We start from the raw sequence: 13,437 nt of genomic DNA, 5'->3' as shown, positions 1-13,437 counted from the left end.
ACCTGGTTCCAACCAGGTGTCTTGGATGTGTATCCTATCTGTAATCAGTCTAGATTTAGGTGCAATTACATACCAAGCAGAAATTCCTGTGTTTTATCAAACATCTGGTGATTTACTTCCTAGTTAATCCTAGTGTGTAATATGCAGCTAATTTACCTCAAATAAATTGTGTTTGAAATGGGCTACTGAAGTTATTAGGCTGTATAACGGTGGAATAACCTCTTATGAAAAGTCTTTCCCCCTGCCCCAGAGACGACTGTGTATGGACTCCGTATCAGCAGATGAGAAAACCAAGAACAGTTTTTGAAAACAGATTTATTTTAAGCAAAGGAGGCTACCCACAGCACACCTGTGTGTGTCAGCAGGCAAAATGTTACAGTCAGGGCTTGGGTTTGCATCACTGTGGTTTCCCTGAACCATGGTACCAGGATGTTAACCTTTTCTGTAACTTGCTAGTGAACTGGTTAGTCTGTAATCCAGGCCTTAAATTCTAGGAAAGGCTGAATCTTTTAATCTCTCACAAATGAGTTTGAGGAGAGAGGGGGAAGTTTCAAGTTGAGAACCAAAAGACAAAACTTGTGTTTTGGAGCTCTTAATTTTGAGGTTATGAGAGATACCTCCTTATGTTTAGTGAGAAATATGATCCCTGCATTGGGGCACTTAGTAGAGATTGCTCACAGGAACCTCACTGATGTTTCACACTTCTGCATTGCAGTCTCTGAAAACCTCTGCTGTGGGAGACTGCTGTACCTGAGAAATTAATACTACAGAGTTTTGGCACAGGGTTTTGAGAAACTTCCTTTTCCATATTGCCATGCATGCATATTACAGACTCTAGTTAAAGTCAGTGTATCCTCTTCTGAGGATGAACAATCTTAATGGTTTTTGTTTGACAAAAATAGTTAAAGAATAACCAATTCAGTGAGAGTATATTAGTTCTTTTTAAATGCAGGTTTACAAAGTCAGAATGCTTACAAAATCAATGCTTCATCAACTAGGTGTTTAAGCATATTTAAGCCTAAGTTTTAGAGATCTCTTTCTACTGGGTGTGTATCTGGATCTCTATGATAGGAATATAAGCATCATATACTACATGAAAAGATCAATAAGAATAATGTTTGTTATGACTAATATGCTATGAATAGTGAAATGCTGAAGGGAAGTAACTAAGGTATATGTTTATATAGTAATTCTGAGCGGTAGAATTATTTAGAGAATTCTTTTGTGGACGTTGAGGCCCAAGTAATTGTTTTACTTTTAAAACACAGTTACGGTGGTGATGAAATAGCAAAAGCTAATTACTTGCCTCTGCTGAAAGGGACTATCCTGATCCTCCCTGTGAGCTCTGTCACTTGCTCATTCTTACCCTGAGCCAATACATCTCACTAATGTGGGCAGTGTGTGTGTGTGGGTGGAATTGAAGGTGGGCAGTGGACTTCTGCTGGATTAGTGAGTTGATCTGGCTATTGGAAGGCTAAGCCAAGCACTCTAATGATGGCAGGGGTGAGGAGGAACTCTTTCTTTGGAGTGGTGAGGGAGGGTGGTCATGAGCTGTTAATGCCCTCAGCATTTTGTACCACTTCTCTCTTTTTCCAGGGGTTGTACTAAAAGGCGTCAGTTCACATAGGTTTAAAGGGAGATACAGGAACTATGTGGGGCAGAGATCCATTGATGATTGTTCTGTAAAAGACCACAGTTGCCTTGGGAAACCATAGGATGTTAACATAGTTGGAGTCTGGGGAGGTGTTGAGTCAGTGGTTATATAGGCTTTTCTTATTTTTCCTTCCTTATCATGGTAGAGAAAGCAAACTTGATTTTGTAGCAGAACAGGTTGGACAGGGTGACTCTGAATATATGGATCCAAGAGGTATTTCTGTATTTCAAGGAGCAGAGAAAAAATGACAGATGACGACGTCAGCTTTGTGTTGGCTGCTGACTTTAACTGGAGGAATTGTAAGCAAAACTGCTCACCCTTAGGTAGCATGTACTCTGTAAAATGAGGGAGGTAAGCAGAAAATTTGTCAGAAATTTAGCTTCTACAAGATAGCAATGCCTCATTGGGGTCTATCCCTTCCCCCCCCAAAACCAAGTTGCTCCATAGTATTTTGAGACTAAAATGAAAAATGTGTTGTTCGTATAAGCTCTATAACTGAAGGGGAAGAGGATCCTGTTCAAAGTAGTGCTGTTTTTGCCTGGGTTAATATTTGCTCTTATGATTGATATGTTTTTGTTGCACCTTTCCTTCCTTCTCTGTCAGTAATGGAAAGGATTAAAGTACATGGTATCTTCATATCTGGTACGGCCTTCTCTTTTGAGAAGGAAAAAAGAAATTTTTAGGATTTGATTTAGTGCCTCCTTCATATTATGGAATTGAGGACCTGAAGAATAAGAATCCCTTCAGATAATCAAAATGGACACAGTTGACAAAGTCTTTCCCTTTGTGTGTGTGTGTGTGTGTGTTTGGTGTGGAAGAGTTAAATATTTCTAAAGACAAAAATATTTTGTGTGTTAGCTAAAAATGAAACCAAACCTCAAGCACTGGAAAAAATCTACTCCTGCATATATGACTGTGCAATTGGTATTGAGGCAGGAAATACAGGAGGGTCAGAGCATAAACATTTGAAAGATGGTTGACACATACAACATGACTTATTACCAAGCTGCTCCCCTCCCCTCAGCCCCCCAAAATTCTTCTGATCACAAAAAAAAAAAAGAAAAAGAAAAATTGAAGTATTGTCTATAAAAGGCCATGTCAGTAAGAATTAAAAATTGACAAATGAATGCTAAGACACGTGAGAGAAGTTTTATGATGTGAATCAACTTGGGGAAAGGTTTTGGGCCATTTAGGGGGAAAAAAAATCCACATGGAAAAATTCTGGCACTTATTTAACTTTTTGACTCAGTTGGGAATATTATCACAGTAAATTTAGTGTTGCATTTAACTGAATTTTGTTGCTAAGCTTGCTAGTGCACGATAGAGTATTATGTTAGTAAAAAACAACTTCTTTCAAATCAGCCACTCAGTGCAAACAGCCCTAAAGAGGAGATGCATTTGTTTTAATGTCCTAAGTGTATCAGTCTTTTAACATTTAGGGTTCAATGGAAAAAAAACCCAGTTTCTGAAGGAAAACTTGAAGTAGACCAGAAAAGTTGAAATGATACATTAGGAAACCTGCAGTAAATTATTTAATTTTGAAAGGAAACAAACAGATTATCTAAGAAGTATAAGAGTGCATTGTTCTAATGATGTGAACAGAATGTAATAGAATAACAGAAAAAGACCCCTTTATTTTTAGTTTTTAACATGTCTGTAAACAACTGCAGGTGCCTGCAGACGTGTATGTGGTTTTGTTGATTTGATCCAGTTTAAATAAAGTTAGTATCTTTTTGTGCACAAACTTGTATAGGAAGAATGAAGAATACAAATCATGGGAATTTTCTTTTCAGTCACCTGCCTAACTGGATAACAATAAGCCCAATAACCTAATGGTCAGTATTATTTTCACAGCTTAAGGTGATGAAGTTTCAGGATGAGTTAGAGTCTGGGAAAAGACCCAAGAAACCAGGCCAGAGTTTTCAGGAACAGGTTGAACACTATAGAGACAAGCTGCTCCAGAGGGTAAGAAATGTTCTTTATGTTTGGCTCTGATTCTGTGATAGGATTTTATTGAGTTTATTGAATGTAAGGTAGCATTAAGCAGAACAACCCATGGTCTTCGATAAAATTCTACTATAATGTCAAACTGCATGTCTGAGTCCAAGTGCTTTCTGCAGAGTAGACATAATCTCTCCTACATAACCTCATAATGGTGTAGGATTTCACACTGTACATATGGGTATCATTAGAATGTTTTGAAACCATAGAGGTCACTTCTGGATCTCCTACATAAAGCAAACTGTTATGTGGGAAAAGGGAGAGCTGTTAATTGAAGCTGTTCCTCAGACTTTTCATTTTTCTTTCAGTAACTGATCCATTGTGTTAAAGGCTTCCAAAGGAAGAGAAAGAATGGTGTTAAGCTGCATATATGCTTCTGATTCTCCAGTGTCTAAGATTTCCTGGATAATTCCAGCTCATACTGTCACCCAAAAGGGAATAATTCTGAATCATTACCATTTTTAGTAGTCCTCTCTGCACTATGAAGTCAGAGTGGCTTTAGAAATTAGCATTATGCATGTGACGTGATCTGAATCTTTCAAACATTACGAAAGAACCCAGAGCCTCTTTGGACAATGCATTTAGAGAGGGAGAGTAACTGGCAGATGCTTCTCTAATCTAGTTTCACAGCCTGACAGATCGATGATTAAATTAGGTACCCATGCGGTTTCCTGGAAGCGAAATACAAATAGGCAGTTTTCACCAGATGTTTGGCTGTCACTTGTTCTTTGCATTATTTGGCGCTCAATATCTGACTAATTCGCTAAAGTAACTTTGCCAAGTACCTTGAAGAAAGAGACTTGTAAAAATTAAGAAAGCTGATTCCTAAAGGACATTTACACATTTGGAGGTTGATGTTAGTGGTTAAGACTTTGATTTTAGAAGTAACTTTCCTTTTAAATGTAGTTACATCCTAAAACTTTCCACTTCCTCAGTGTTTTCTGTAATTTGAGAAAGAAGTGATTTGTACAATAAGCATAGAATATTTACTGAGACAGTAAGTTAGAACCTACGTTAAAGAGTTAGCTTACCTACTTTTTTAAACAGTTAGCTTATAACCCCAGAAATCATAATTCTGATAACTTTGTTAGATACCTTGTGTAGAATAAAAGTTCAACCAACTTGCAGTATTTCACATTGTTTTATAATTGTCTCACTTTCAAAGCTGTAGTAGGTAGTATTTAGTTAAGAAATATGTAATGATAATTAACAATTATAACAATTTAATGATAAAGAACAGGTGTTCTTAAATAACAACTCTTTTGATAAGGGAATAACTTTATGTTTTGCTTTAATGCCGTAATAAAGCTAGCTTTTATAACATTATACTAGCTCTGATTGCATTTCCCACGAACTTGGTAGCTGGTTGTCATTTTTTGTCTAATTCCAAGAGTAGATCCTAGTACTGTTGTGTATTATTAAGAAAATAGGAACTTAAAGCTATTTAAGATAGTTTATTCCTATTTATCAAGATGAAATAATTAGCTATGCTAACAAACTAGGAATATCTTTATAGCCCATTGATTTTAATGAAATCTGACAGTAGTTTGCAATAACAGGTATAATGATAAGGGGAACTTTAAAATTTTACTGATAAGTCTCCCATGTAAAGAAAATGCGAGGCTAGATTGCTATAACTGTCCTGGTGTTTCCTGCACTTGTGTTAATCTCCCCTCACTCATCTCCCCCACCCCTTCTTTGATTTAGTGAAATTGCCCCTTCTTTGTTATCTTTATAGGGTATGCAGGGAACATCTGTTCATTCTTTTGCCACAGAAGGATTTTTTTTTCTTATGCCAATAGTGGATGAAGCACATCTCTTGATCTCTGTGTTCAGACTTGCCGATGGTTTAGGTTTATTTTTGTATAGTTACTTTTATATTTGGCAGACAGGCAAGGTTAGCTCAGGGTATATTTTTTTCTTTCAAAATGGTCCTGTTGGTATATAGAAATGAACCATATTTGTGGTTTTTTTTTGACAGAGTAGATGTGATTGCAGAATCTTGTTTATTTTTGTTTTGTCTTTAGATATCTTGTAGTTATGAGATTATCTCTGTTTTCAGTCTGGATTAATGAAGATGAATGCATGTGTTTTAAGTAGAAAAGAGGTTCTTGGTATCCTTTTGTGTTTAATTTAGTTTAGAAAATCTATAACAGCTGTAATGTTTCCCCAAAATCTATAAAATGAAGACTGTTCATTTCCAATTAGATACTCAGACTTTCTTACCTAGGGCAACATCTTACATGGCTTATCAATGTTTGTGTTACAATAAATAATTCTGCTGTGTACAAAGCAGTAGTACAGATTTGAAGAGTGGTGTGGTGTGACATTAGCTCCTTCCTGGATTATGTGCTGTGTTCTTTCAGTGCTCAATGCTTTTATGCTGTTTGTGATTAGCTTAAGTTTCTTTGCTTAATAATTAGTCACACTTCTCCTAAAATCATTAATGCTTTTAATAATTTAGGAAAAAGAAAAAGAGTTGGAAAGAGAAAGAGACAGAGACAAAAAGGACAAGGAAAAATGTGACTCCAGATCCAAAGACAAGAAGGAAAAGGAGGAATGCACACCAACAAGAAAAGAGAGGTATGGCTTTCCTTGGAGTAAAGTGGATGGGAGGAAAAACCTCATAGTATCTTTGTATACAGTGGCAGCCTTGAAATTGTGGTGTATTACACACCTTATTTTAAAAGAAAATCACAAAACCACCCAAACAAAAAAAAAAACACCAAACAATAAGAAACATGCTTTGGCTATTAAAACGTACTTCAAAATATTAAAGGAAGTGTCATTTTTATCCTGCGCCAAGTGATGTACCCTTTTGATTAGAATTCCTTTTTGGCTTATTTAGGCCCTGAGGAAATATGGTAGAATCACTACCAGTTGCAAAAAGGATATTTAACTCTTCTTTTAGCAGTGAACTAACTGCAATGTATTACTCAGAAAACTGTACTGAAGTCATACCACAAATTATTTGTGATGGTTTAAATGTTACTCATCTCATAGTGAAAACTCTTCAAAACGGTGAGATTTTAGGGTACTTGATTGTACACTCTGATTTTCTAATACTTGTATAGCCAAACTTATCCGTGGTATTAAGGATAGATTGGGTAGAATGTCTTGCTTGCCAGGAAACCATGACAGAATGTTTTTACACTGTCAAAGATGAGCAGAAGAATTACAGGCCTTAACTGTTACTTTTTTTTTCAACCAGAGAAAATCTTATGCACATGTTGAACTTCTTTTTATTATTTTAAGTAGTAAAAACTCTACTACTTCATAATTACTTCAAAGGATCTAATGTTATACTGCCAAAAGAAAATATCTACGGGAAGAAAGTTATTTTTTTTAGTATCCATTTTCACTTCTCTGTGTCTCTGTGTGTATGTATATGACTGTATCTTTCTTTACAAAGGAAAAGACGACACAGTGCTTCACCCAGCCCATCTCGCAGCAGTGGCAGTAGACGAGCAAAATCTCCGTCACCAAAATCCGAACGGTCAGAGCGCTCGGAACGGTCCCACAAAGAGAGTTCACGTTCTCGGTCATCACATAAGGATTCTCCCAGAGATGTCAGTAAAAAAGGCAAAAGGTAAGCTGGTATCTTCTCCATTTTTAGGTTGTAGAAAAGTTAAGTATATAGGTGTGTTTTGTTTGTTTTTTTTTTTTTGTGGGTGAGTTTTTTTTTTTTTAACAGCACATTGGATACACAATTATTTTCTCTAGTAACGGACTATGCTGCGTATTGCTGGGTAATATCTTTGGACACTGGTGTCTGAAATGTATGCAGGCTCCTGCCTTGATAGCTCAAGACTCTTCACTTCTATCTTCTTGTTCACCTGTTTACTGATAATTTTGAGTAATACTGCTTTTAAACCAAAGCACCTTACTGCTTTATTAGATTTTATTTTCAAAGGACAAATCTTCTATAGCCAATAAAACTTGTAGAATTATACTGAGCATGCAGACTTTCACTGTTGATCTGCTTACATAAATCTCCTCTCCCATGATTTTTTTTTAAATGGGAAAAAAAATCTAGATTAGATATTGCTTATGGGGTTTTGTTTCTGAAGTAGGTGTTTCCTAATCTCCAGACTGACAGATATTTGTTTCTAGTTAATGTTAAACTTGGGGTGAGATTTTATTATTGTATTGATGGTTTTGCAGTTCAAAACTTGAAAGTTTAGCTTCCATTTCTTTTAAAAGTGTAGAATGTCTCATTAATTGAAGATTTCTGAGACATATTGAGGAATATTCTTTTCATGTTGTTGAGAATATCGTAGTGAATATTCACAGTAATTGGATTCTTGTGCTATAAATTGGGAATTCAGATAAAAACAGAAGTATTTTAGCGTAACAGTTCAAAACAGTTGTTCATTTCTGTTTTCTTATGTACAGATATAGGCTGCTATTAATACAAGAGCCAAGGTGGTTGAGGCAGATGTGGAAGGCTGTGAATTCCTTATGTAGTTTTAAGGAGGACATGAGTTGGTATTACTTTTCTTGTGGGTTCTAAGCACTGCAGTTAAGCCCAAAATGCATTAAAAACCTTATAATGCAAAAACTGCCTCATTCTCAAAGGCAAGAAATCATTGTGCTATTTTCCCCTTACTAACGAAAAATATTTTCTACCTTGTTTAGTTGAAGAAATAAATTCCAAATAACTGCAAGCAAAGCCGGTTTCATCAGTCAGTTTTAGACATGAACCTTTTCTTTTCTTTTTTTTTTTTTTTGGGCAGATCACCTTCTGGCTCCAGGACACCCAAAAGATCAAGAAGATCACGATCCAGATCCCCTAAAAAGTCAGGGAAAAAATCCAGGTCTCAGTCCCGTTCTCCTCACAGATCTCACAAGAAGTCAAAGAAAAGCAAACACTGACAATGTTACTATTTTTTATGATGCTGTCACTTACTGGAAATGCGGTTTTGTTTTTGTGCCTGAACAGTCTGTTAAAAAACAAAAAAGCATTCCTGATAATTTTTTTTTTTTTGTGAATGCACGAGTACTCATGAGTAATGGCATCTGTAGACTTGTCATTGTTTTATATTGTACAAAATACCTTCATTGTGACTATTTCCCAAAAGAAACATTTTTGTGTTTAGAAGTTTCATCAGAAATGTGTGTAAGTGATCTGCTGGCAGTAGTGATATTTTGTTCTAGAATATTGTGACATAGCAGAAATAACTCAAATGTTCCCCCTTTTTGTAGCTTTGACAATTTGAATTAGATTTCAAATAAAATCTGAACAGAAAATTAAATGTTGTTTTCTTGCCCCACTGGTGATACAGCTCTCTAAAGGAATGCATAGTTTGTTTAAGAAGTACTGTGTATTTCAGACATACTATGGTGCTTAGCTCTCTCAGTATAGCAGTAGCTGTTCTTGCTTTCACTAGTTTGACTATCCAGATAAAATCAACTTGTGAATCCGGTGGATGGGTTTTCTTTCCTGCTGTGATATTTTACTCTAAGCAGTTGAACAGTCTGGTGCCTACCGTGATAAGCTTTATAAGTAAATCTTTGCTTCATATCTCTCCATTTTAGTTGCAGGGAATATTTGTGACACCACAGTAACATTTTTGATTGGTTTTTAAAAAGGGCCTCCACAGAGATGCATCATACATATGTATATTTATATCAGATATATATATATGTATATATGATGTATCAATAACAAGCCATATTTATGGCCTGCATAGGGAACAATAAACGGACAGCAAGCCTGAGGCTCTATAACTTTTTCCTTAAGTCTAAGTACCATAATTGAAACCTACAGTACACTATTGTTTCCTAAACCAGATTTTTACCCCCAAAATGACAGCTTTTACATTATTTTATTGAATTTATTCCTTTGTTGTGAAAAATTTTCAAAATTAGGAAAAATAAAACTTTTTTACTACATATTTTATTTATTAATATTTTGGAATCAGAGCTGTTTAACTTTTCTTAATGTTAGGCTTTCCTTTCTCCAGACTTGTTCTGTGTTTTAGGCATTGATGTGGCTTTAAAACGCTTCACCTTGGTCTCTTACCATGCAAACGTTCTGTGGGTGGGAGGCAGGGAGGGATGAGAAATGGGGAGGGTTCAATATTTATACTTGGAGGTGTGGGGAGATTGTAATAAAAACATAAAATTAAAGGGATCTGGCCTCCTGTGAACTGTTTCTAAAAGCAAAATCTGGACTTAAACACAGGCACAGAGTGCTGGATGATGGCCGCTATTATAGTTGTGTATCTACAGGTTTTACATTGTTAGGATCTTGTAAATGTGCTGGGGGAAATCACAATTGTACGTGTATATAGCTTAAGAGAAAATGCTCTCAGAACCAGGATTTAAGAAGTCTTCTGAAAAAGTGCATATTTAATTAAAAAAAACCCTCAGGTTTTCTTTTTGCTGATAGGAAACTGTTGAAAGATGATATGAATTGTTGCAAAAGTGAGAATTAAGTGGAAAATTCCCTTTGTTAATGGGAACTGAGAGATTATGTGGAATACTGAAAATATGGGGAATGCATGTGTACTGTGAAGTCTTTCTTAGTCTAAGTATTGAATAGATGCATTGATAAGAAAATACACCTTATATCTGTTTATATTACATTATAAAGAAACTGGCTTAGAAATACGGAGAGTTTATATTTTATATTTTTCTCCCTGTAACATAGAGTGTTTAAGATGTACAGATGTTGGTAGCTAAACTATTAGAAACTAGGTTACTTTTTCTTAAATGCTGTGTATTCACACCTGGGACAGACTGGACAGATGGTTTTCTAGAGCAAAAAATAGGTGTCAGCATAAGCTGTGGACAGGGAGAATTGTTACAATGGGAAGATCACCTCAGATCTGATTAACAACTTTAAAACTATTACTTTTATCTGAATAGCTGTTTGTAAATGGAGGAGTGATAAATGTCAATGTTTTAGGTAAAGTGAGACTAAGGATGGTTTGCCACAGGAATATTCTATCTGCGGAATCAATTGTGTATTTAATAGCTAAAAGTTGTCAGGGTAGAAAATAGCATTATAGGTTTGCATACTTCTCAATAATTAATTTTGATTTCAGCTTGTATAAAATTCTCGGCAGTGATTATAAAAGGCTTAAGCCAAGTAGCTAGAGAGCTAAAGGGGAGACACCCATTAGACTTTATTTTGTAACAGCATTATTATGCAATACCTTTTTTCAGTATCTTTATTCTCTCAATGCCATTTTCATACCTCTTGTTCTTTGCTTCGTAGCCTAGTTTGTAGGAAAGCTCTTTTATACCTAATAGTCTCTTGAACAATTAAGACTGTATCCTTAACTGGATGTCTTTTTTTAATCATGCTGAGATGTTGAAGAGTATCTTTTGATCCTACATTTTCTTCCCTTGTTTTATAGGTAGTTTTGTTTATAGCTTGGCTTTTCCACAAATTAAAACAGGGAGCAGAAGCATCTGGTAACAAATCTTCTGTAAAAGATGTGAATCAATATTGAAGACTGAAAATTATCATGTTGTAGTGCAATTACCATGTGACTTTGTGTCTGCAGCTTTTTGGGGTGAAATGGTGAAAAAAATCATCTAGTTGATGCAGGATAGGTGTAATTTAAATACTGATACTGGGATTCGGGAAGTAGCATCCAGATGAAGTCTTGTGGAAAAAAAGCTCTGTCCTGATGCGTTGTGGTCCAGTGTTTCCAAATGGTTTTAGTGACTGTACAGGAAGAAAGCCCATTATCCTCCAGTCAGGGAGCATCTGACCATTTCCTTTGGAGGGGGGAGCATCAGTAGATAAGGGCTTCTCTCTCCTGTCCTGCCCTGCCTTATTGATGATATCAGAGGTCAATATTCATGCTTTAGCATTTAGGTTTATCCAAAGCGAGAAACTGATTGTAGCTTGCTACAGACAAATTCCAGTGTGTCGGAGTAAGCTTCTGGCAGCCTGAAACAGCAACTGGTGAGGCCTGTCTCAGTATGGGATCATATTAGAAACGGAACGTATATGGTGTATTCCCAGGTATATGGCAGAGGCTGCTGTGCTGATATGTTTTGGTGAAGCTTTCCCAGCACTCTGTAGGACTTTCAGGTGTTCATGCAAAGGCCTATGTATGGGGTTGCTAGTTCACCTGTTTTTCTCAACCAGTCCTGACCTCTGTGTATCTCTGTAGAACTTAGTCATGCTCTGAGCACATGGGCCTTGTCTCAGTGAGAAAAGTTACTTGGTCGCATAGAGTCTCTGTTTGACAGTTAAAATACTTCTTTTCAGTGTTACAGACGTGTTCATATTTAAACTGCCTTTTTTAAACTCTGTGGCTTCCTTTGACTTCTCTGCGCGCCAGCTGCATGTTCCTTTTGTAATTCTATTTGAGGAAGAATTTGTTTCTGAAAGTCAATGCCAGGTTAGTATTTGGGCACTAGGTGCATGTGTGTTCCCCCTGCCTCCCCCTTGGAGGTTTTGAAGCTAAGAATAAACCACTTATGAACAAGGGTAACAAATTGTTTTTCAAAGCATATATTTAGAATCGCAACTCTTGCTAGCATCAGTTGATCTGTCCCAGTGATACCAAATGTACTCTGCTTTCCGCGTTTATAAATCCAGCATCTTCAATGGGTTCACATGTGCTTGGGAAATACTCTTCCCAAGCACATGTGAACCCATTGAAGATGCTGGATTATTGTATTTGTTGTGGTTTTCTGCATGTAAAACTACTCTTACGCTTTTTTGGTTATGAACTTGTGATTATGCCCACCATTGGGATAGCTTTTGAATTCGTATTGGTTTGAGGCAGATTTTATAGCTGAAACTGTGTAAAAATTGTACTAGACCTCCTTGGTATGAATACTGCCTGAGACCTCTACATTAGAGTGCTAAAATAGAAAATCCAGTTTTATCCTTAGGGTGTTGTTGGGGATCAACCAGTGTTCAGGGTGTGTTCTTGGCATGTTGAAAATAGGTCTCTGACGTGTGCCTTGGAAGATGTCCTGAAGGAGTTCATGTAGCATGACTTCAAAACTAGAATCTTGTGATGAGAGAAGTGAGATCAGCCAACAATGGCAAATCTGTTCCAAGCATCTTTGATGACTTGAGGCAGCTTACATGTGGGGTTTTCCTCCACAGGCATTTATCGTTCTTTGGTGGAATGAATATTTTTAATGAAAATAAGGAGCATTATTGTATTTCTATAGATAGATTAAGGCCTTATCTAGTTTTTGATTGTTGGCTTGCTGTACTTTTCATATAGCTGCTTGAGGAATTTGGGGTGAGTTGTTTCTCAACTGTTGGGGTCTCTATTAAATACTTAGTTGAGGACACATGCATTTGGCTGCATTAAGGTAAAGGTAATTTTGAAGGGTATCTGAATTGCTGCCTTTTTACTAAAGATTGGTCTGCTTTCTGTGCATTTTCTTTGTTGACGTCTTGATTTTTGGGGCAGCAAGGGTAGTGAATTCTGTAGCTGAAGATGGCAGCAGTGAATAATCAAGAGGAGACTTTCACAATTGTTTTAAAATCACTGTTCAGTATCATGAGATTAAACAAATTAGAAACCTGATATGACCAGTCAAACCCTGAACATTATCCAGCATTTACTGTTTTGAGTAAGGCTTTGAAGAAGGTTGAGTTCATAAACTTGTCTTTTAATAAAACAGCTCAGAGTAGAATTTCTCTTCTCATTGCTGCGCGAACTGTTGGAAGATTTCAGTGTTCCACCAGTTCATGCTGCTGCTGTAACTGCTGCTCTGCAGTTTGTAAGTCAGTTTGTAAGAGTCATGACTAAAATGTTAATTTAGCTTTGTCCCTGTGTATTTCTCATTGT

The 13,437-nt window shown here is 36.4% G+C and overlaps 1 protein-coding gene across 7 annotated transcripts in view; it reads left to right on the top strand.

Moving 5' to 3' along the window:
- U2SURP (U2 snRNP associated SURP domain containing) overlaps positions 1-9,552 on the top strand; it is a 45,425-nt gene extending 35,873 nt beyond the window's left edge. For 5 of the 7 annotated variants that reach the window (XM_061452892.1, XM_061452893.1, XM_061452891.1 and 2 more), the window contains 4 exons: positions 3,509-3,619; positions 6,120-6,238; positions 7,068-7,244; positions 8,392-9,552. In XM_061452892.1, coding sequence (XP_061308876.1) covers positions 3,509-3,619; positions 6,120-6,238; positions 7,068-7,244; positions 8,392-8,530 — 546 coding nt within the window. In that variant the 3' untranslated portion in view covers positions 8,531-9,552. The remainder of the gene's footprint in view (positions 1-3,508; positions 3,620-6,119; positions 6,239-7,067; positions 7,245-8,391) is intronic. The other 2 variants (XM_061452897.1, XM_061452896.1) reach the window with 2 other exon arrangements.
- Positions 9,553-13,437: the final 3,885 nt, after the last annotated feature.

Source organism: Pezoporus flaviventris, unplaced genomic scaffold (genome assembly GCF_033815535.1).
Source record: "Pezoporus flaviventris isolate CSIRO_AGI_PZ_B2104156 unplaced genomic scaffold, CSIRO_AGI_Pfla_v1 ptg000013l, whole genome shotgun sequence".
In the NCBI taxonomy this organism is placed as follows: Eukaryota; Metazoa; Chordata; class Aves; order Psittaciformes; family Psittacidae; genus Pezoporus; species Pezoporus flaviventris.
The sequence above is the reverse complement of the archived record's forward strand: the minus strand, read 5'-3'. Positions and strand labels throughout refer to the sequence as shown.